General features: G+C 45.9%; 1 protein-coding gene across 3 annotated transcripts in view; it reads left to right on the forward strand.

Moving 5' to 3' along the window:
- The window catches only part of MYOF (myoferlin), a 157,087-nt gene that overhangs the window by 116,649 nt on the left and 15,750 nt on the right, over positions 1-24,688 (forward strand). Inside the window, exons 36-47 of one of the 3 annotated variants that reach the window (XM_060101948.1) lie at positions 336-497; positions 2,472-2,637; positions 5,837-5,913; positions 8,052-8,108; positions 9,517-9,528; positions 10,946-11,044; positions 12,462-12,587; positions 14,481-14,636; positions 15,081-15,172; positions 19,036-19,206; positions 19,928-20,076; positions 22,914-23,053. In XM_060101948.1, the coding sequence (XP_059957931.1) occupies positions 336-497; positions 2,472-2,637; positions 5,837-5,913; positions 8,052-8,108; positions 9,517-9,528; positions 10,946-11,044; positions 12,462-12,587; positions 14,481-14,636; positions 15,081-15,172; positions 19,036-19,206; positions 19,928-20,076; positions 22,914-23,053 (1,407 nt within the window). The remainder of the gene's footprint in view (positions 1-335; positions 498-2,471; positions 2,638-5,836; positions 5,914-8,051; positions 8,109-9,516; positions 9,529-10,945; positions 11,045-12,461; positions 12,588-14,480; positions 14,637-15,080; positions 15,173-19,035; positions 19,207-19,927; positions 20,077-22,913; positions 23,054-24,688) is intronic. The other 2 variants (XM_060101957.1, XM_060101963.1) reach the window with 2 other exon arrangements.

The following is a 24,688-nucleotide window of genomic DNA, read 5'->3' on the forward strand; positions in this document are numbered from 1 at the left end:
TGATAGGTAATGCTCTCAGCCCCGTCTGCAGATAAGACAGAGAGGTTACTAACTGGCCAGAGTTCTCAGAGCTGTGATACCGTGCAGCCAGGATTTGATCCCTGCACCCTTATCCCCTCTGCTTTTTAGCAGCTCAGGTAGGAGAGGTAAATGGGCAAAACCGCTTTCTCTGTATGACCTCCAGGTTTTCTAGAGTGACATTCTCAGAGATTTGAGGCAAATCTGTACAAGTCAGTCTTAAAGAATTTACCAGTTATTAAGACAGGATTTTTCCTTTTGAATATTATTTTTAATATGCTGGGTTTCCTTCCCTTCTCTTTACATTGTTTTCTTAGATTCTAGCTTGGGGCTTAAGAAATATGAAAAACTACCAGATGGCTTCTGTCACCTCCCCCAGTCTCATTGTGGAGTGTGGAGGGGAACGGGTGGAATCAGTGGTGATCAAAAACCTGAAGAAGACACCCAACTTCCCCAGTTCTGTTCTCTTCATGAAAGTGGTACTGTGTCAAGACTCCATAATAGTTCATGTCTGTTGAATAGCTGAATCGTACTTGAAAATGAATATATACAAATCACACACCTATTTTATATATATATATATATATATATATATATATATATATATATTTCCAAAGTCTGTAGTTTATGTATTTCCAGTCTGACAACAAATAGAAAAACCCTGCCTTGCAGACAGCTTGTCAGTGACTTTTCCCCCTTAGATTCTCACACTGTAGTGATGGTTTCTTACAGCTTCAAACAACCCCAGGGACACAGAGGTATCTATGAGCAATACTAATGTATTTCTCCAATAAACTTTCTATCTAGTCAGCTCTCTGTAACAGGCTCTTGGTCAATCCCCCAAGAGCGGAATATTAACCCGCAGGCCCTGCAGGTGTACGTGGACCAGAACCCTCTGGATAGTGACTGGCTGGCTGGGCAAGGGCAGCTGCGGGGTGATGGGGCCATGTCCTAAGAGCCCATGACTGTGCCCTGCCTCCAGGTGTCCCTGGGTTGGTACCACTTCGTTCCATCAAAGTTACCCTCTGGTTATTAGAAAGGCAGCAGCCTCAGATCTGGTTCACAGTCCTCCGTCATAGACCCTATAATACGTTGGAGCAAGAAGAGGTTACTCTGTCTTTCCGTTTTTAAAGCAGTTAAATCCTTAACTTTTTAAAAAGAAAAAAATCTTTATTTTTTACTCTACTATACAAAGAAATCAAGGCATTTCTTCAGTTTAACGGGATGGAAGGTCCAGAACCTTCCCATTTCTTTCCCCACCCCAGTCATTTTTCTGCCCTTGGGGTCTCCAGCACACCACTCTTGAACTGTAGGGTCTTGGAGCTTAACTTCTCCAATTACAGATGAGGCAGCTGAGGCCTGGAGAGGGGAACCGCCTTATGCAAGTTCCGTAGTGAGTGCCAGGCCCCGCGTGCTGTGCTGCAGTGACTCTGTCGAGATTGCAGCAGTAGCTACACAGAGCTCGGTGCTGGCTGCATTCACACTCCCTGCATTAAGTCTTCGACCCTGCAGGGCAGGCATTTTCACCCCTCTTACGTGTGCTTTGGAGGAAGCTGAGGTGTTAAGTGATTTACGCAAGGGGACACAGCTAGCAAGTGTTTGGCCAGAGTTTGGACTTAAGGTCCCTCCAACTTCAAAGCCAATACTTTTCCCCTTGCGATGCTACAGATGAGTGCCACTTGGAAGCTCCGAGCCAGAATCCCAGAGTGATCCCCTGGGCCACTCTACCCATCCTTGTTCCGTCCCCAGCCCCTTCCCCACCTCCCAAACTCTAGCCTGGAATCTAGCCTCAGTCAGCCGAGGTGAGGAAAGCCACTCAGTTGATCCCAGCTTCTATTCCTGTGTGAAGACGAAGGTGGAAATCATCTGAACCACGCGCCAGGCAGACCCGAGACCAGCCCGTGATTCCCCAATCAGACAATGTCACCAAGGCTACCAAATTCCATATAGAGGAACCAGGAGGCATGGAGGAAAAATGAGCATCCCATTTTGGCATTGAACTTCCAGGGCTGAAAGACTCTCAAGCCACAGTTATCTCCCGTGAAGGTTCAGTTTTATCTCGATCTAAATTTTAACTAATTCTAACTAAATGCTGACTTCACATCCTGTTACAGAGCAGAGCCAGGTGCTAAGGTACAGTGCTAAGCACTTCACATGTATTAATTCAGCACCCCTACTCTTATTAAGGAGATCACTGGGACGGAGAAGTGTTCCCTAAGATCATACAGCTGTCAGTGGCAGAGCCAGTGTTTGATCCCGGCTCGGAGCTCAGGCCCTTCAGCGCCAGGCTGCTTGCCTGGCATGTACGTTACTGAACTGCTTGCTGTGGGTCCCAGGGGCTACACCAAATGGGCAGAAAGAGCCTGGGTTGGTCCCTTTGGGGGAGTTAATTGGCAAAGCTGCCCTTGTCAGGTCTTAAACAGAAAAGTGACACCTACCTCTGTGACCCCCAGTTCTTGCCCAAGGAGGAATTGTACATGCCTCCGCTGGTGATCAAGGTCATCGACCACAGGCAGTTTGGGCGCAAGCCCGTTGTGGGCCAGTGCACCATTGAACGCCTGGACCGCTTTCGCTGCGACCCTTATGCAGGAAAGGAGGACATCGTGCCACAGCTAAAAGGTAAACGCAAGTCTCTAAATGCATCTTGGGACTTTTCATGTTCAGTTGATTTCCTCTTTGCAAACTCTCAGAGTAAGTGCTCACTGTCCAGACTTTGCAGATGAGGAAACAGCTTGATTTACAGCACGCTATGTGACTTTCCCAAGGTAATATAGTTAGTAAGTGGCAGTGCTACCCTTGAATCCTGGCCTTGTTTGAGGGGGCCCAATGCTCAAGCTATTACTTTCTGAATTGTCCTGCTCCTGGATGAACATTCTTTTTTGTATCATCCAGCAGAGAAGGCAAGACAGTGGGTGATTGCAGTTTGCTGTGTTAAGGTTTTTTTTTTTTTTTTAATAAATTTATTTATTTATTTATTTTTGGCTGCGTTGGGTCTTCATTGCTGCGCATGGGCCTTCTGTAGTTGCAGCGAGCGGGGGCTACTCTTCGTTTCAGTGCGTGGGCTTCTCATTGCAGTGGCTTCTCTTGTTGCAGAGCACGGGCTCTAGGTGTGTGCGGGCTTCAGTAGTTGTGGCACGTGAGCTCAGTAGTTGTGGCGTGCGGGCTCTAGAGCGCAGGCTCAGTAGTTGTGTGCACGGGCTTAGTTGCTCTGCGGCATGTGGGATCTTCCTGGACCAGGGATCGAACCTGTGTCCCCTGCATTGGCAGGCTGATCCTTAACCACTGTGCCACCAGGGAAGCCCTGTGATAAATATTTTGATGGGGAAATACAGGGGCCCCTCCGTAAGCACTGAAGGAGTGGGGGATTTTTAGTTTAAATTGCTTTCCATCTATTGTCCTGCCTCATGAATGCATCACAGCATTGTTGTGATATAATTTGAAAAATATGATTTCATTGTTATCTATCGAAGAAAAAATAACACCTGCTTGAGTTTAAATTCCTGGCCTTGGGTCACGTAATTAATAAGTGATAGAGCAGGGTATAATACTTACTTTGGGGTTCTATACTAAATAATAACTAATGAAGAGCATTTTGCTCTTGTTTATTCAAGAACTACTTGTTTTTTAATTTACCGTGTGCCAGAGACTGTTAGGGGCTGGGGACTGGGTCCCATCCATGAACAAGATCCCAGAGCCCCTAGGCTCATAAGATTAAGCCCAGTGGAGAATTGACACCCATTCATCTGATCGTTGGTAGCCTCCAAACTGAAACAGATGTCTTCTATTTGAGAGCTGTTCTGCTAACCAGTTCTATTTAATCTTCCATAAGGTTTGGTATTGATTTTATAGAGCCTCTGAAGCTCATCTGCTATGTGGGTCTGAGCATCCTGTATCCCTGATTCAGAGAAGAGAGAAAAAAATTCACAGTCACACTTGAGCAAAACCCTACATGTGTTTATCCATACATTTCCCATGTAAAGCATTTTTGTGCTGAGTTGATGGTGCCTAAAACAGCAACATTTTTATAACATCAAGGATTAATGTAACTGCAGGCATTCTTTTATCTGGGGTTACTTAATGGAGAGAAACTGTTTTCCTAGTGTTTTTCCTATTGCTTTCATGAGAGAAAGTTCTTTGACACAAATATGTGAAATCATGAGGAAGGTACAAATGCTGCAGATTTTCTCTGGCCCCAGAATCGCTTGTGTAGACCTACTTGTGTCTATGGGTCAGGGTTAGGCAGAGGTCTCCTGGTTCGTGATTCTTTGTAGTTAGTGTGAAGTGAGGTCAAGGCTTCAGAAAGCCCCTGAAGAGGAAAATCCTTAAGGTGTATGGGGAGCACTGTGTTCCCAAGGCCAGAATCTGTTATTTTAGATCAATCTGATAGTTTCTTAAAACCAAACTGAGGTAAGAGTTGAAGAATGTACTTGGTTGGCCTAATGTTGGAAGCACACAGAATAACTTTCCTCCTGTCCCCGAGGCTTTGTTTACATGAGGATTGTAAAGTGGAGAAATGATAATATAGGAAGGAACTTGCATGCAGTTGTGTTCCGGCATGCCTGCCCACCTGGCTGTCCCGTTCTGTGTTGCTGCAGTTGTCGGGAGTTGGAGGGGAGCTATCTTGGAAGCCTAGAGACTTCTGATAGATCTGGGGGTGCCACCTGGCAACAGCATAGCAACTGGCGTATCATAGATGCTCAATAAATGTCAGTCTCCTCTGCTTCCCAGGTGTTCCCCTGATCATTTCTCTGACATTTACTAAGGGCCTACTTTGCTCTGGGCTCTGGTGTGATGGTTAAAACATAAGCTTTGGGGTCAGACAGACCTAGATTACTTACTTTCACTTGTGATTAATTGTTTAACTGGAAGCAAATGACTTGCTTTCTCTTAGCCTCAGTTTGTTTGTTTTTTAACCTCTATAATGGGTATAATGCCACATATGCACATATTCTACAGGATTTTTGAGGGGTTAAAGGAGATCATGTATGTAAACAGGTTAGCCCACTGCCTGGCACATGGTAGGTGCCTAAAAAATGTGTTTTCCCTCCTCTATGTCCCATACATCAAATGCTGGGTTAAACACAAAGTTCTTTTCGCTTGGCAGAGTTTGTTCTGTCTGAGTTCTGCCCTCCTGTTGAACGTCTGGTTGCCTGATGCCTTCTTCCATAAAGGGTAGCTGTACCTCTCATCCCACCCTGCCCCAGGCTGAGGCTTCAGCACCCCCTTCAGCTGAACCAAACCTGGTGAGCCCAGGGGCTGCTCCTGAGCCCTTGCTCTAACCTCAACATCCGGAGCCACAAATATTCTGGGAATTATTTAAAGCCAGGATGTGTGCCTTTTCCCTCTGTGTATACTGTGAGAGCCAAGCTGAATGAGCCACTGCAACTTCAGCCCTGAAATGTGCAACTATTCACCCTGCTTTGCTTTTCTGTGTCTTAGAACAGATTCCATGAAAAGGAAGCTCCTTTGGTGTAGCTCCTCCCAGCCCCCATTGCCCCGACCTCACTCCTACATCCTCTAAAGACATGGGTTGACACAATTCTTTTTTCAGCATTTCCTGTGTACAGGATTGGGCTAATTGTCTAAGATAAAAGAAAAAAATGGGCCATAAAATCCCTTTAAAAATGTCTAAAACATTTTTGGGAAAAGCAATGAATTAGGTTATTTTTCTACATTCAGACGTGGTCTTCTCCATTTAGTAAGTCTCATCCAGGAGCAAGCTCTACCTTCCACTGTGTGGCTGTTGAACTTGAACTTGGAGTAGAATGTTCACCACTATACTTTTGTAAGTATCTTAGATTATGAAATTGTCTTGCAGCCTCCTTTTTGTCTACCCCACCCTGCCGGGACGTCGTTATTGAAATAGAAGACACCAAACCATTACTGGCATCAAAGGTAGGCTTCAGAACTGATCATTGGATGATGTCAGTTTTATCTTCCAGGCATCTAAGCATTAGGTGAATTCAGTCAAACAACCATTCAGTGCAACTAAAATAAAATAACAAACCAGCTTATCACGGTAAAAAACCTGAATCGTACACTCATCAGTAGCTACGGTGACATTGTGTGGACTCATGTCCTCTACCCTCAGTCACCCAGGATACTTAAAATATACTCAGACCCGTGCTCCACTCTCCATGAGGGAGAGGGATCTAGACAACAGTAAATTTTAAAATCTCTCCAAGTGGTTCTAATGTGCAGGCAGGTCTGAGGACCTTTAGTGTGGACAGTCTGAGTGATATCATTTGCAAGAAAGAGAAATTTCAGGAGCAAATACACAGCACAACATTCAGAAAAGGGATACATGTAGCACGCCAGTTTTTTTCCCCTACATGAAACAGAAGTGTCATGGATCTTTAATGACCCTATTTGTCAGTGTATGGGATATCCCCGACTTTTATATTCACTGTGGTTTTCCAAATCAAGAAATTGGTTGTAAATGCTCACTCAGGACCCTATGTTAAAACCATTCCAGCCAGTTCGACAAGAAGGAGAGGGAAAAAAAAAGTTCCCAGCCCAGAAAAAAGAAAACATCAAATATCTCCCCGTTTCTGTTGGCATTCACGATGGACTTTCACAGCATGTTTTAATGTGCAAACTGGCCGAAAAGTGCACATGATTGCACTTTAATGTGTTATGTCCATAAACAGTGCCTTTAAAGAAATCCACTTTCTTCCCACTGCATTAAACTCACTAGCAATTGGACCATACTAAATGTGAGCTCTACAGCCAGCACTGCGTAGCAGTGTGTTTGATTCTATTCCCTGAGAATCCTCCACAGTCAGAAATGACAATATCAAATATGCAAAACCACTGTGTTCACTTTATAAACAACCCCAAATATTCCCAATAAAACAGTAGTAGCCTAGGACGAAGCTAAGTATAATATACTTAAGATCTTTTATGTACATTTTCACAAAAACTCTGGAAAAAGCCAGTTTAAGATCCTGCTCTGTAATCAGCCTCCAGCTTTCCTGCCTCCCCTTGTCAATCAGCTCTTCTCTGGGCCTTCTGTATACCCAGTAGCCCCAGGTATGGAGGCTCAAGAAGAAGGATAAAGCCAGTCTATGCCCCAATCTCATTCATTTCCTTTTTTTTTTTTTTTTTTTTTTTTTTTGCGGTACGTGGGCCTCTCACTGTTGTGGCCTCTCCCGTTGCGGAGCACAGGCTCCACATGCGCAGGCTCAGCGGCCATGGCTCACGGGCCCAGCCGCTCCGCGGCATGTGGGATCCTCCCGGACCGGGGCACGAACCCGTGTGCCCTGCATCAGCAGGCGGACTCTCAACCACTGCGCCACCAGGGAAGCCCTCATTCATTTCTTAACAATAGTTAACAGATGAGGCTACTGTAGCGACACATTGTGAAAGTTGAGTTTACATCATATTTTAAGTTGCAACTTAGCAGGACTGAGGAAGGTAGTATCAGTCATTCTCATGTACTATAAATAACTTTCACTCAGCTGCTCTCCTAACGCCTACTGGAGGTATACTGTGTTGATAAGAAAGGCTGTTTGGAATCGCCTCTAAAAATCTGATACTACCTATTCATTGGGGAGTATAGCACTCATCTATGCAAAGTCAAATGAGCAAAGTTGAGCTTTGGAAGAGCCAATGACAAGCTTGCTGATGTCCTGGATTACATATACATGTAATACATGTGCATGCATGTAATATAATGCACGCATGTAATATATATGCATGCATGTGATATGCATGTGTTACATGTACATGTGATGTGTGTGTAATGAATACCTATTACCACTAACTCAATTCAAGCCTTTTATTGGTAAATTAGGGAATGGGTCAACACTGTGCTTTTGATGGGAGCTGTAGAATGTGGCTTCAGGTGACAGTTTCGGGCTCACAGAAACTCACACCACTACCCTGTGGTGACCCTGGGAGCTCTTAACAGATGGGCTCAGCACCAACACAAGTAAAGCAGGAAATAAGCACTAGGGACAAATTGCTAAGTGCTAGCCAGATAACACAGACTTTCCTACATGGCCATTTCAACAATTACCTTCCAATTCCAGTGCTTAAGCAGTATGTCAACAGCACTCAGCAAAATGGCTTCTCCAACGACAGTGCATGTATGTATGATAAGAAAATGCATGAAGCTGCCTGGGGCTGCGGGGACCTCGGTCTAAAGACTTGAACTCTCCTTTCAGATTCTTTCTAGATTTTGGAGTGAAAGACGATCTTTAAACAAATGTGATTATTTTAAGCTTCAGGGGAGAATCTTCTATGCCATTTGGATATAATCAAGCAAGTTACTCTAGCTGCTTCAGCTACTTTGCCACGTGAACTAATGAGCAAGCGGACATAAATAAATTCTCCCATATTAATCCTAGATTTTAACATCAGCAATCTGTTCTGAATAACGCTTTTTTAAATCATGAACTATTCATTTCTTTGAAATGATTTCAAATAGCTGAGAATAGATGTGAATAAACAGACTCTAAAAATATGAATTCAGGACCATTGAGAATGTGAAAACACTTGTGGCATAAAGTCCCTCTCTCCAAAATCTCAATTCAGCTGTGATGATTTAACTTTTAATCTCGCTTTGACATGAATCTAATAGAAAGAACTGTTATATCTATCTGTCTCTCTGCCTCTCTTGGCATTTCTGTGTGCTGAACAAAAGTCGATGCGGAAAAAGCCGAGGGGCACTTGCAGAGGAAGCCCCGTGGCCGCCCAGCACTCCCTGCAGGAAGTGCCTGTAGTGAGGAGTCGCTGCCCCCTCACAGTGGAAATGAACTTGAAGTTAGGAGGTAGCAATTCTTCAAACTGCCCCTAAGGGTGAGCTTGGCTGATGTTCCAGCAGGTACCAAGAGAAAAGTCAAGCCCCAGCATCCTAGCTGTCCATTCTCTCATCTCCTGGTGGATTCTCCATGCAGAAACTCAAATGGGAGGATTTGGCCAATGAGAGACTTGACATCCATTTATGGATGCATATGTATTTGGTGCTTTATCGTCAGCATGGGGAAAAATCAAGGAAAGATACTTACATGATGGTGCTGCAGTCATGTTGGACATAAATATCTTGGGACAGAAGTTTTTGAAGGAATAAGAATTAGGCCAAGTTGGGGATATACTTTAGAAGCTAAATGGAATAAAAGGTTTGGGGCAGGAAGATGAGCAACTGTATTCATCCCCACCTCCACCCCACCGCACTTCCTTTGTGATCACTATGCTGGTGGACAGATTGTCTAACTCTATTAAAACATGGGACATGGGTGGCTACCTCCAAGCCTTTTATTTTAACACTGTTTGTTAACTCTTTTGCACATTTCAGAGAAGAAGCCAATAAGGTGTGTTTAATTATGAGATCATCCTGAATAAATAATCCATCAAAATGTTGATAATATAAGGCATGGATGAACAATAACGTCTCCTTTTCTCTTTCTCATTGAACCTCATGCTCATGGGGTCTCCATCTCTGTGTGACCTGTACATGGTTTGTCCTCTTCCTGCCCATATATATGTGATCGGCAGCTAACAGAAAAGGTAACTATTTTACACATTTTGCTAGACTTAAGATTCATGTATTTTCTGCCTGTAGCTTGATACATACATACATACATACATACATAATTTTTTAAATCCAGGGTTGGGTTACTGATCCATAAAGGGGAAATAACTGTAGGTGTATGTATAAACATATATATATATCATATACAAATAAGAAATAGCTTTTCTTGAGTGTTCCTTCTTCCTTCCCCCCAGATGGAAGAATAGGCTATGTTGCTGGTGACACACTATTTTGGGCAAGCTCACTCTTCCTAGGTAGATTAAGCCACGGGTGGGTCTGATGGGATCTATTCTTGTTATAAATCTGAGTGGAATTTATAGTAGCCTTCGATACACTACAGCCTTCTACAGTTTGAGAATGTTGCACAAGTGATTCTAAATGCTGTCCCTTCTGCCCAATCCAAGAACCACCAGATTCTGAACTCCGGCTGCACGTTACCTGGGGAACTTTTGAAAGCATCCTGTTTGCCAGGTCTCACCCCAGGCTGATTGAATTAGAATCTCCAAGAAGAGGTTGGGAGCCACTGGTCTAAACAAACCATGATGCCTCCCTACTCTTGCCTCACATTTTATAATTTTCAAAGCTCCTTCTCCTAATGATGTTATTTGATGTCCAAAACAACTCTATGAGAGACTTCCCTGGTGGTCCACTGGTTAAGACTCTGTGCTCCCAATGCAGGGGGCATGGGTTCAATCCCTGGTTGGGGATCTTGGGGAACTAAGATCATCCCGCATGCTACACAGCGTGGCCAAAGAACAAAACAAAACAATCCTATGAGATGGATGGGGACAGGTAGTGTTATCCTATTCAGTGGATGAAGAAAATGATGCTCAGAGATGCTAAACAATGTACCTGATGTGGTGTGGCTTGTAACATAAGGGTATGGCTTCTAACGTAAAGGATGGAACTTGAATTAGAACCAGTTTTACCCACTCTTAGCTTAGTGAGCTTTGTTTTGCAATGCATTGCTGGCTAAAAGGGCTAAGGAAATGAAACAGTGGAAAACACATACTGGAGGATGAAATAGTGAACACATACTGAAGGTTTTCTTTTAATTTATCTGCATATGTAAATATCAAGTCAACAGGATAAAAGAGTAAAAACAGACAAATGAATAGATTGTATCCATAGAATGTAAGAAAATCATCTAGTGTAGCTGTGGCCATTAAAGCCAAACACACTTCATTGGCCAAGGATCATCATTTCACCTCCAGCTTCTGGGTAGAAGAATCCTGAATACTTTGGTGCATGTAAACAAGAGTCATATAATCTCGCCTCTTTTAGGTTCAGAAGTACCTGTTTCTCTTGTCTGTTACATATGAGTTTTCTTGCAATGATTGGAAATCCAGGGCATCACTAAAGATTTTTCCATTTTCATGTGTCTTTCTTTAGGAGGAAGAAATTATTGACTGGTGGAGTAAATATTATGCTTCCACAGGGGAACATGAAAAATGTGGACAATATATTCAGAAAGGCTATCCCAAACTTCAGGTACCTGGGCCTATGCTACTGTGGGTGGGGGGTTGACATGCGTTAAAACTGGCCATAGGCAGAGCTGAGTGAAAGACTGAAAGGTCCAATGGTGGGTGCTGAGGCTGAGGGGCCAGGAGCACCTCTGGCCTCCTGGGGAGCCCCCTTGTGATGGATTTTGGCTTTGGCAAGATTCCCGGGGCTTGAGGACAGCTGTTGATTTATAGTTATGTGACTGCCACTTTAGGGCTTGGGGACATATGGCCGAGGGTTGGGAATGGGTTGGCACCGCACTGATTAGGCCAACAATTGTCCAGTTTGACCAAGGGAGACCTTCAAAGTCATGGTGCTCTTGCAAAAAAGCATGAAATGTCAACATGCTTTATTCTGTCCTCTAAACGAGCATCAGTTTTACTAGCTGAGAAGTTGATTCTTTTACATGTATGCAGTGTACAATCACAACTGTGTGTCCAGGAGGAAGACAAGTTATTGGACTAGGCCGGTCTGGCTATGGATGATCTTCCTGTTAATGGTTTGGGTTTTCCAGTTCTTTATTCATTTTTTCAGAATGTGGAAAAATCTACTTTCTTTCATGTGATTGTCATAACATCTCAATGCAGCTTGAGAAACACCAGCATGTAAAGAACTGCTTATTTAGAGAAATAAACTAGTCTGGCAGATCAGCCCCACAGTCCCTCCTCCATCCCTCCCTCTTTCCTTCCTTCCTTCCTCTTCCTCTCTTCTAGCTTTTTATCGAGGTATAATTTACATACAATAAAGTAATCCATTCAGTGAGTTGTGATAATTATATATACACTTACATAAACCACTACCAAAACAAGGCAAAGAACATTTCCATCACCCCAGAAAACTCCTTTGTACCCCTTTCCATTCCATTTCTCACAACCTTCCAACCCTCTTAGAGACAACTGATCTGATTTCATCATCGTAGATTGGTTTTGCCTTTTTTTATACTTCAAATAAGTGGACTCATACAATACGTATTTGTGTGTGTGTGGCTTCTTTAGCCCAACACAGTAGTTTTGAGATCCATCATATTGTCTGGCGCATCAGTAGTTTGCCCCTTTTAATTGCTGAGTCATAGTCCATTGTATGGATATACCACAACTTGTTTATCCATTCTCCTGATGATGAAGCTGCTATGGACATTCTAATACCATGTGGACATGTTTTCATGTCTCTTGGATGAATACCTAGGAATACAACTTCTGCATCAGAGAGTAGCTGGATACTTAACTTCTTAAGAAATTGCCAGACACTTTTCCAAAGTGGTCATATCATTTTGCACTCCAGCCAGCAATGTGAGAGTTCTGGTGCTCCATCCACATCTCATGCCTATTTGGTATTGTCAGTCTTTTTGATTTTAGATTCCACCTGTATTTTAATGAGAAATTAAGAATCTGTTGATGGTTTGCAGATATATGACTGTGAACTAGAGGATGTAATGGAATTCGAGGGCCTGACAGACTTCTCAGATACTTTCAAGCTGTATCGAGGCAAATCTGATGAGAATGAAGATCCTTCTGTGGTAGGAGAGTTTAAGGTGAGTAAAATGTGTGTGTCTGTCCTGTTTAAAATCCATCTTTATTTTCTTTATAGACCTAGGATAAAGGACAACCAATCTCTGGGTCAGGGACGTATCCTCTGACATCTGAAGGATGCTAGAAAATGCTAACAAGGAAGAGGACAGTGGGGTCCGAGGCAGAACACTCAAAGCCATTCTCCGTATCCTTCTCCCTGCTGATGCCAACCAGCCTTGAATCCTGTAGAGTCAGCCTCTCTAAGCTCTAGTTCTCACCCTCACACACACATACACGTCCCCCGCCCCCTCCCAGGCTTTCAGCAGGACCAGTGCAGCACTTTCCCAATCCATTGTCCTTGCCACCCTTCTCATCCACACTCTAGTCCATCTTCCACGCAACCAAATCTGATTGTGTTTCTCTACCGCTTAAAGACATCACCTGAGTTTCCACCGGGTCAAGTCTCAACTCCTTCCAAGAGTTGGGCTGGCCTTTCACAAGCTTCTTGTCTCTCCTGCCACTGCATCCTCTCCAAGCCCCAAACACACTCTGTCCTCTCACAGCTTGGAGCTTTGGGACAAGTTTTCTTCATTCCCTGGATGCCCTTCCTTCCCTCTCTGTGGTCCGACAAACGCCTACTCATTCGTTTAAGCGCCAGCTCCGATGTCACATTCTTTGTGAAGTGTTCCCTGGTTGCTCCTGACAGGGTGACTCACTCCTGCCCCAGGCTCCCCGGGTCCCTGCTGCTACTAAAGTACCTTTCACACTGTAAGTATCTGCTTTCACAACTGCCCCTCCCTCCAGCCACAGTTGGCAAATCCGTGGCAGATGTGCTGTTACTTCCTAATCCTTTCCAATAGCAGACATTGCTAATCAGACCATTTTACCCTACATGTGGTTTCAAAATCCTTCTCATTATAGCTTTCCACCAAGCCATCAAAGATAGCATGAGAGTCAAACCTATTTAGCACCCCTGTGCCAGACTGGATTCCTTGAGTTCATTTTTTGGCCCCCAGTACCTGGCACATGGTAGGTGCTTACATCATGCTGCTTTACTGAGTGAAAGTAGCTGGAACGAAGACCCACGTGTTCTGAATCCAACTTTAGTGCTTTCTCTTGTACGTAAGCTGGTTTCAAGATAAAATATAAGGCCTCTCAAGCTGGCCTGATGGCTCACTCATTCAGAAACTGCTTATTGTGTCCCTGCTTCATGCCCAGCCCTGTGTTAGGTCCTGGAGATAGAGTGATAAACAAGAAATATTTCCCTCCCTCAGGAAGCTCACAGTCTAGTGAAGAATACAGACAATAAATAGACAGTGACGACGCAGAGGTCAGTGCTGCAATAGGGGTGAGTGCAGGGTTAGAAGAGAGTGTTAGGAAACCTATCCAACCCAGGGGCAATCAGGGAGGTTTCCTGGAAGAAGTGACACTTTTCAGCTGAGACCTGAGGGATGAACGGGAGTTTGCCTGGGAGTGGATGGAAGGGGGTTTACAGGGGTAATGCAGAAAAAAAGGGAAATCACCCTTTATACTTTATTGGGTTTAAAAAATAATCATTTTTATTCCTATCTTCAAAAAATGTGCAGAATTTCACTTCTCACCACCTCCTTTGCCATCATACTGGTCCAGGCCACCTCCATGTCTTGCCTAGGTTTTTGCCAGGCCTCCCTACCACTGCCCTGCCCTTTCTTCTCCCCTGTGATCTATTAAGTAATTACTTTATCATCACTCACTTTCCCCACTGGAAACATGCAAAGCACACCATAGCTCTTTCTTTCACAAAAGGCAGCCCTTCATCCCCCAATCCCACAGCCCCTGTGGCTGCCCCCAGTGTCCTGGGGGAAAGGACACTGCCCCAAGCCCTCTGCCCTGATCGCCCAAGGTCCTGCGAGTACATCTGTGTGTCTCTCTCCTAGGGTTCCTTCAGAATCTACCCCCTGTCGGATGACCCCAGCGTGCCGTCCCCTCCCCGGCAGTTTCGGGAACTACCTGACAGTGTCCCACAGGAATGCACGGTTAGGATTTACATTGTTCGAGGCTTAGAGCTCCAGCCCCAGGACAACAATGGCCTGGTAAGAGTTTGGGCGTGGAGCCTTCTGCTATAGCAACATAATTACAGTCATCAGCCACAGTAATTGTCATGTTCTTTCTTTCTGGGCTCTGTTATCTCACAAGGGGAAAGATACTCTATCAAAACAATCTGTTCAGGAGGATTGTCCCAGTGGGGATTTATCTGAGAGCTTGAAGGGGCTTTGGAGCCTCTGGTTCACCCTTCTCATTTTACAGACGTGACCTCGGAGGAGAATTGCTTTGTCACTGCTCCCCGCCACTGCCTCTCCTCCAAAGGTGCGCTGGCTGCATGGCGCCAAGAGGGAGCATTGCCCGGACCTGGTCTGAGGCTACCCCTTCTCATCAGGGTGGGAGCGGGTGTGGAGTCACACCTGAGTCTGTCCCAGAAACTGCCTTGAACTGGCACCCCATGGTGACATAACCTGCTGTCTGTTTTGTCCCCACAGTGTGACCCGTATATAAAAATAACACTGGGCAAAAAAGTAATGGAAGATCGAGACCACTACATCCCCAACACTCTCAACCCAGTGTTCGGCAGGTAACGGGCATTTCCTAACGCTTTTCTGTGGTGCTTTTCTTCTTGGCCTCTGTGCTAAGGGTGCAATGGGTGCTAGGCTCTGCTCTAGGCCCGGAAGCTGTGAAACTATGTCTGTGAACTATTCAAATATCCAAGTCGGTGGGGCAGGTAATAAATACGTAAATGCACAAATACAAGAAATTTGTGGAAGTGAAAAGTACCGTGAAGAAAACTAAACCAAGTCTGAGAGATTTGCTGTGAGACCTGGAGGGGTGGGGGGGGGGCGGGTAAGGAGGCCCAGGAGTCCGGAGGGTTTGTGGCTTCTAGACAAGAAGGGTAGGCAGTGACTTACATGTAGTGACAGGTGGTTCTCACTCCCCGATCCTGCTGAGCTCTCTTTTCTGGGATGCTATGACTCCACCACTTTGAGCAGTGTATGTGTTACTGACTCTGTTACCAAAACTGAGAAGGCAGCAGAACGTGATGGGGTCAGATGTCCTGCTCCCTGTCTTCTGTTCCCGAAGATTTTATTTATGGCTGTGTTGGGTCTTCGTTGCTACGCGTGGGCTTTCTCTAGTTGCGGCGAGTGGGTGCTACTCTTCGTTGTGGTGGGCAGGCTTCTCATTGCAGTGGCTTCTCATTGCGGAACACGGGCTCTAGGCACGTGGGCTTCAGTAGTTGTGGCTCACGGGCTCTAGAGTGCAGGCTCAGTAGTTGTGGTGCACGGACTTCAGTAGTTGTGGCACGTGGGCTCAGTAGTTGTGGCTCACAGGCTCTAGGGCGCAGCCTCAGTAGTTGTGGCACGTGGGCTCAGGAGTTGTGGCTCGCAGGCTCTAGAGCACAGGCTCCGTAGTTGTGGTGCGTGGGCTCAGTAGTTGTGGCTCGCGGGCTCTAGGGCGCAGGCTCAGTAGTTGTGGCGCACGGGCTTAGTTGCTCCACGGCATGTGGGATCTTCCTGGACCAAGGCTTGAACCCGTGTCCCCTGCACTGGCAGGCAGATTCTTAACCACTGCGCCACCAGGGAAGTCCCCCAAAGATTCTTGGAATATCATTACTGTCTTCATCATTGCCATTTCACATCTGTTCTGGACTGTTACACTGATCTCATCAGAACCTTCTGAAGGGTAAGGCGCACCCAAGTGACCTCTAAAGAGGACCGGCTTTTTTCAGCTATAAACTACTTCCACATTTAATAATAGCTACTATTTGCTGAGCTTTTACTGTGGATGTGCACTATGCCGAGCCCTTCATAGAAAACATCTCAAAAATCTCACAACTCTGAGGGGCGACCCTCACCTGACAACAGAGGACACGGAGGCACAGAGGGAGCCAGCGCCACCTCACTCCACTGCTGAGCGGCAGAGCTGGGACTCACGCCCAGGCCACCTGAATGCAGCGTCTGCAAGGCCGCCACCAGCTGATTTTCACCTCAGTGTCAAACCCGGCAGCTGACAGGGCAGGGAGAAACGCCCCGCTTTACAGGTGACAGAAACAAGGCCCCAGAGCTGTGTCCACAGAGCTGGTGCACCGGGCAGCCGAGACTTAGGTAGAAATTCCTGACCAAGCCCCAGGCTTTTCCAACACCCTTGGTAATGTTTCATATTCCGGGCCAAGCCATCACGTGTCGAAAAATGTTCTTTGCACAAAACATTTGTAAAAATAGTGTTATTTTTCCCCAGAACCCTGCCGAGAAGAACACTTTGCTCTTATTTAACGTGCGCCTATATTTTAATTTCTGGCTTTATTATCCTGCCCATCCGCTTCTTCTCTACTCGCGTTTGTTGGTGGGTGCCCTTATGCAATCCTTCCCTCTCTTTTGTGTATATGTGCGTGTGCACGCGCACACATGCACGCCCTCTGTGCTGTACAGCCCGGGGCCGCGTGCCAGAGCCAGGCAGTGGAAGTAATCCTCTGGCAGGGCAATATGATTGTTTTCCTTTTCTTCCCCTGATCCAGCCCTGAGTTCTAGACAGGAAAAGGCACGCAGGGCAGAAAGGAGGGCTCCATGCAAGGGAGACAGGGAAGCAGGGAAAGCCAGCTTTTACGGGAGAAAGGCGGCCCCGTCTGAATCGCTCATCTCGGAGCCAAGCACAAGCTTAATTAAGTGGCAGGAAAAGTCTAGCTTGGAGCCACCCCGGAAGGAGAAGGAAGTGATGCCGTCAGGCTCCACACGGCCAGTCGCCATCTGGTGAACGTGCAGACATCACCCCGCCCAGCAGGGTGGAGCCAGGGAGACGCGGCTCTGCAACCCCTCCCACGGCTGCGGTCCCTGGCCTCAGTCTTCTCCAGGGTGATGTTCTTCTCAGCGGAGACCCTCAGGGATTCCCTGAAAGGAATTCAGGAAGGAGCAGCGTTTCCTACGTGCTCGGCCACTGTTCAGCATTGTTAGCCCATAACATTCAATGGAATGTCAGTCTGCCAGAAGATATTAAATTGTGTTCTAAAGAAAGACGTATTCCTTCATCAAACCAAGATGCTTGGGTTAAAAAGATAACTGCAGGACTTCTCAGAACTTTCAGTTTGCCCAGAGGAACACCAGAAGTGGTTCTCAAACTTATTTGAGCAAAGAATTCTTTTTCTCAAGGGACACATATTACCTGTCCCTTGGAATCCAGTAATGGAATTTGGGGGCTCGTGTGGATATGGTGCTTCAGGTGTGGCCGTGACTCCAGCACCTTCTATCCTGGGCCACCTTCCTCCTGCAGGCCCCCGCCTGGCTGCAGCAGTCTGGAGAAGTCACTGAGATGGATCTAGGAGACACCCTAGAAGCTTGTCTCCAGAGCCCCACTGACACATACCCTTCTGCTCAAGAGATTAATACTCCTGGCTCTTTGGGCAAGAACCAGTCCACACACCAGAGTGACAGGAGGAGGAGTGGAGGCACGGTGAGAGAGAAGAGATGCAAAAGGCCTCTCACAGCTTTCTGTCCACAAAGTTTATTGAGCACCTACTATGGGACTCACCCCTCTGTGTGCAGATACAGAACCGAACCCCACCCATCTGGAGCTTATGCTGTACAGTTATCACCATCTCAGAACTGGCGCCATATTGCTCACCTCCCACAGAAATTACTGTTTGATTATTTATCGTTCTCTCAGAAGTGTTTGCATTTTAATACAGATACTATAGAAAAGCCTTCACAAATCAGTGGCAGAGCCAGAGGGCCTGGGAGGAGGGAGGGAGCCTTCTTGGCAGCCTTCCACTTCCCCCCTTCAGACCCTCATGTTCCTGTGGGGTGAGTCCCGGGTGTTCCATGGGGGTGGTGGTCTCTGTTGAGGCAGAGAAGGGAACATAGTAGGGGCACAGATATGGGGGCTATAAATCAGGGTGCTTGTGCCTTACTAATCTCCCAGCTGGGTAGAGACGCCTGGGTGCCCAGATAATAGGCATATATGCTAATAATATTATAATTATTAATAATTATTATATAACTTATAATTATTATTATTACTATTATAGCTATTGGGTTTTGAGTAATGCACTCATACCAAATGCTTTCTAAACATTTCTTCCCTTGACCCTTGTAACAACATGGGATGGTAGGGATTATTATCACCATTTTACAGATGAGAAAACTGAGCACAGAGAGGTTAAGTAGCTGGCCTAGGGTCCCGCAGCTAGTAAGCAGCAAAGCTGGGATTCTCGTTAGGCATTTAAAGCCCCGGATCTTCTCCTGAGCAAGTGTACAATCTGTTGCTTTCATTACTAATGTGCACTACTTAATCAAGCACCCCGCCCGCCGCCACCCACCTGGTTATCCCGGCCATGATGTCCTCCTCCTGCAGCCCCAGCCCCAGCCCGGGGAGTCTTTGTGCAGAGCCCTGGTTTGTGTGAGACGCCCGGGGGGGATCATGGCGATTCTAACCTCACATTTGTTTATTCAGAATGTATGAACTGAGCTGCTACTTACCTCAAGAAAAAGACCTGAAAATTTCTGTCTATGATTACGACACCTTTACCCGTGATGAAAAAGTAGGAGAAACGATTATTGACCTGGAAAACCGATTCCTTTCCCGGTTTGGGTCCCACTGCGGCATTCCTGAGCAGTACTGTGTGTAAGTGTTTGTTGACAGTTTGCTCCATCTAACATTAATACCTGGGGAAGCTTTGGCGCTCCACCTCAGGGCCTGTCTTAACTGAGCTCCTGCTCGTTTGAGTCAGGTAGATACTGTTGTTGATAATAGAATCATCTTAGAATCAGGACCATAGCATTGCCCATTCACATTGGCGTCTGTGTACAATGCTGGCCCCTGGAGCAGTGCAGTGCTCTGTGGGGATGGCGCAGGTAGCAGCCCCTGGAGAACCAGTGTCCACTCTCCCATTCTTTGAGCCCCTTCCCTCCTTGATGCCCAAGACCAAGAGCTGGCAATGTTTGATGGCAGGAATTCCCTGCCTCTCCCTCCAAACTGATCAATTCTGTGATGTCCCTCTTTCCCTGAGTGCTAAACAGTGCCTTTCTGTAGTATTGAATGAGATACAGCTTGTGATTTCTAATTTATAAGTTTGCCTATTGTGATTACAGCGATCTCAGTCAAACTCATTTTTTACAGAGGAGGAAACTGAGGGGCGGGGGGGGAGTACCAATTGGCTGAGGCCAAAATGATTGTGGATTTTAGGTCTCTAAATCCTAAACAGATTTCTAGGCAAAAGCCAACGTGTAGAGCACATTCCCTGCTCCCCCGTTAACATGAGAGCACCTATAAGTACGCATGTGTATGAATCCAAGAAGAACTTGTGTGCCCTGCGGTAACTCCGGGTGTGGGATATTATTCACAGTTCTGGAGTAAACACCTGGCGAGATCAATTGAAACCAACACAGTTGCTTCAAAATGTAGCCAGATTCAAAGGCTTCCCACCACCTGTCCTTTCTGAAGATGGAAGTAGAATCAGATATGGAGGACAAGACTACAGCCTAGATGAATTTGGTAAGCACATTGCCATGGATGGCAAGCTGGTTACAAGGTACAGCAACCCATTTATGCTGCCTGGTTTGTGTTGGGGAGGGGGGTGGACAGAGCAGCACCCTAACACCATAGGGAATTCCGTACACGTGACTGTCTAACAAAAGCCCCATTATAGTAGAGTTCTGCTGTCATGTCAGGTGTCAAAGTGGCCACGTTTTCTTGTCTGTCTTATGTTTCACTTGACCTTTTTAGGTCATAGCCATTTGAGCTTTGAACACAGAGTTCTAATAATTAACTTATTTCCATGTAATGCATAATTAGCTCAAAAGTGCTCAGATGGTAGTGGAAGAATTTCTCCTCCAATTTTATTCCATCATTGTCCCAGCCCTTCTCTGAGAAGGCTCAGGGGTGCTGGGGGCTGGTTTGAAGAATCTGCTAAGTTCACATCTGGCTCACATCCGAGCTTGGGGTCTTGCTCTTTCCTACGCAGTGATTTATAATGCAATCTGTCCTGACACATAAACAGCTAACTGCATTGTGACAGAGACGAAAATAAGCTTAATAGAGCATAAGCGCTGTGGCATGATTCAGTGTTTTGTAGGGAGGAGGGCTTCCTGGAGGTGGCAGTGGGCTGTGGCTTTGAGGGCACATGGGATAGGCAGAGAAAGCTGAGCCAAGGGCACACGGGACTGAAAGTGCTTCCTGATCCTCAGCTGTTTTTTCTTGACATTGTAAGAAACTATACTTGCCTGGCTCTCTTAAGAGGACTTGGTCAATATCAGGGATGATAAGATGTTTAACAAATGTTGATGCTGCTGTTAACAGGAGAACTTGCAAAAGGGACTGGGAATAAACTGGCAAGCAGCATGGCCCCATGGAGAAGATTACCCCCAACAATTAAACAGTACCCCCAGAAAGCTGTATCAGTCAGGATTGTTCCAGTTACTTTTGTCACATAACAAATCACCCCAAAAGTTAGCCACTGAGAACAACCATATTGTTTTATCTTTTTTTATTGGAGTATAGTTGATTTACAGTGTTGTGTTAGTTTCTGCTGTACAGTAAAGTGAATCAGTTATACATATATCTACTCTGTTTTAGATTCTTTTCCCATATAACAACCATTTTGTTTTGCTTATAGTTTTGTGGGTTAGCTGTTCAGGAAGGGCTCACCTGGGCAGTTCTCACCTGAGTTGCTCACGCAGTTGACTGCTGTCAGATGTTGGCCAGGGCTGCAGTCATACAAAGGCTCGACTGAGCTGGATGTCCAGGATGGCTCACGCACATGGCTGGCATTTGCTGCTGGCTCTTGGATGGGAGCTTACGTGGAACTGATGACCAGAGCACCTACCCAGGTCTTTCCCGTAGGGTGATCTCTGGGCACCCAGACTCCTTACACGGCTGGAAGCTTCCGCCAGAGCAAGCACCCCAAGAAGACCAGTGTGGCCTTTCATGGTTAGCTCGGAAGTCACACAGCATCCTTTCTTTAGTGGTCAAATATGTCTGCAGATTCAAAGGGAGAGGACATAGACCCCACCTTGCAATGGGAGGAGTGACAGAGAATTTGGGGACTATGTTTTGTTTTTTTTTTAATAATAGTTTTTTTTGTTTGTTTGTTTATTTTTTTGCTTTATAACAAATTTAATCAGTTATACATATACATATGTTCCCATAACCCCTCCCTTTTGCATCTCCCTCCCACCCTCCCTATCCCACCCCTCCAGGCGGTCACGAAGCACCGAGCTGATCTCCCTGTGCTATGCGGCTGCTTCCCGCTAGCTATCTACCTTACGTTTGGTAGTGTCTATATGTCCATGCCGCTCTTTCACTTTGTCACAGCTTACCCTTCCCCCTCCCCATATCCTCAAGTCCATTCTCTAGTGGGGACTATGTTTTTTTAAATGCCACAGTGATGCTACCTAGCTACTGTAATAGTTAAACTTACAAATTTCGGTGGCTTAACACAATAGACGTTTATTTCTCATAAATTCAAAACAGGTACTCCTATAGGTGGGTGGCCCTCTTCCAAACACTTCATGGACTAGGCTCCTCCATCTTATAGCTCTGCCCTTCTTCAGCTCAGGTGTCTAAGGTCACTGTTTTCTTCTGCATCCAGAAGAGAAAGTGCACACAGAGGATCCGACATGAGAGGGTTTTATGGGCTAGGTCTTGAAGTGACACACGTCACTTCCACCTACATTATACTCTAGCCTGCCTTGTTTGCACGGCCACACTTAACTGCAAGGGAGTCTGGGAGGCGGAGTGAGCCTCCTCTCACACATTCTGGAGCGTTCAGGTCTCTTCACTATTGGCAGCCCACCAGTCAGAAATGAGCCTGGTTGGGGCAGGGCTCTTGGTCAGGAGCTTTTTTTTTTTTTTTTTTTTTATTTATTTATTTATTTTTGGCCCTGTTGGGTCTTTGATGCTGTGTGCAGGCTTTCTCTAGTTGCTGTGAGGGGGGACTGCTCTTCCTGTGGTGTGCGTGGGCTTCTCATTGCGGTGGCTTCTCTTGTTGTGGAGCACGGGCTTCAGGCGCCCAGGCTTCAGCAGTCGTGGCACGTGGGCTCAGTAGTTGTGGCGCACGGGCTTAGTTGCTCCATGGCAGGTGGGATCTTCCCAGACCAGGGCTTGAACCCATGTCCCCTGCATTGGCAGGCGGATTCTTAACCACTGCGCCACCAGGGAAGCCCAGTCAGTAGCTATTTCTGTCAACAACTCTTTCATAAGCTGGTCTGCACACTGGCACTGCCTGACCATTTCTGCAGAGTCTGGGGTGAAGTACTGCACATCCCTCAAGGCGATCTGGCTGAACTGTTCCCGGATGCCCATCCCTGTTTCACTGTCCTTCTTTATTGCAGAAGCCAACAAAACCCTGCACCAACACCTCGGGGCCCCTGAGGAGCGCCTTGCCCTTCACATCCTTAGGACTCAGGGGCTGGTCCCTGAACACGTGGAAACAAGGACTTTGCATAGCACCTTTCAGCCTAACATCTCCCAGGTAAAGGGCTCTCTAACTGTGAACCCCTCATCCACACTCCAAAGGCACTGGTGATAGCTGACACAGACTTGCCTCTTTTATCTTTTTTGGATACTTTTAGATATACACGAAATAGAAATGAAACTCAGGTTAGCTTCATCCCCAAGGGGAGTTTATTTTAAGAATTTTCAGGTAACTCACTAAATCCAGACAGGAGAGTGATAGTGACTCAGAACAACCTTGGACCAGGATCTCTCCCTGTCTCTTGTCTGTTTCTCTCTGAGTCTACTTTACCCTGCACTTTTCCTTCCTGTGATCACCTTCCTATGTGTCAGAATATTGTGGACGTTTTCTGAGTTTTTTATGTTATAATGTAGCCCCATCTACTTCCACATGTGGAAAGGATTGGTTGCCCCAACTTGGCCCATTTGTCCACCACTGGACCACTCAGCTCTAGCCAGGAGGACAGGGATACAGTACACAGGATGGCTCATCACAGGGACCATGCTGATAGTGATGGGGGAAGGTCAATTCCCAGAAGCTGGGGAGCGGTTCCCAGAGAAGCAAGGAGAGACATGGAAAATGACAAAATAGTCCATGTAGTAGCTTGTTAGAATGAAGATTTCCAGGCCATGCCTGCAGAGATTCAGATTCGATAAGTCTGGGGTGGGGCAGGGAATCTGAATTTGTAACAAGTATCTGGAGAGGTTCTGATGCAGATGGTTAAGAAGTCACGCTTTAAGAAATATTTTATCTAATGGATGCAAATATTGTTGACACTGATAGCTGAACCGTGGTCTCTTAAGAAGTGACCACAAGTAGCCTGGGCTTTACTAGATGATTTTGTCACTCACTCTTATTTTGTTCCATATTTTGATTTCTTCCTTCTCTAATTATTCTTCTTTCCCCATAAAGAGCCCATTTCTCCTTCTCTCTCCCCTCCTACTCCTCAATTGAATAAAGTCTTAAGACATTACAAAGCGAGGAAGATTGCTCCCTGGGCTACCAATACTTCCATCACCTCTGCCTACTGCAGTGGACAGACTGGCTAGGTCTTAGGAGACACCTGGATGCCTAACTTCAGTGTGCTTGATGTATAATAGACCCTTGAGCCCTGGAGATTAGTGGGAAGAGAGTCAGGATCACAGTAAACTATATCCCTTTTCAAGAGCTTCAGTTAATTCATTTTGATCACAGTGCATTAGGAAACCAGCCTAGTGGTTTCCTTGGCAACCTTCTTAAAGACCAGTCTGTTTTTGTCATGAAGGCAGAGTCTACAGAACATCCAAAGACATCCAAAAGAAATCTGGGGAATTTAAATTGGTTTGTATCATTGATACAGTGTGTTAGTGGCATTCCTCGCCTGTCTGGAAGAATACTCCAGTCAGATATATGGGCCTGGTCTGTAGCCGTCAAAGACTTGAGTGGGGCCTCACCAAGATGGCGCTACAGGTGTCAGTCCAGGCTCTCACTCTCCCCCTTCCTGCAAGCTCCCTCTCAGGAGGTAGACACTAGCAAGACACTGCAGGGAGTCCTCAATTTGGGGGGAACAGTAACGTTCTTGTCATTGTTTGAGTCTGTCCTTTGAAAGTGCCATGCTGTTTTTCTTTTACAAAATTAAATACAGTTTTAAATTATTTTTATTTTCTCTCTTAA

The sequence above is a fragment of the Mesoplodon densirostris genome, chromosome 1, assembly GCF_025265405.1.
Source record: "Mesoplodon densirostris isolate mMesDen1 chromosome 1, mMesDen1 primary haplotype, whole genome shotgun sequence".
In the NCBI taxonomy this organism is placed as follows: domain Eukaryota; kingdom Metazoa; phylum Chordata; class Mammalia; order Artiodactyla; family Ziphiidae; genus Mesoplodon; species Mesoplodon densirostris.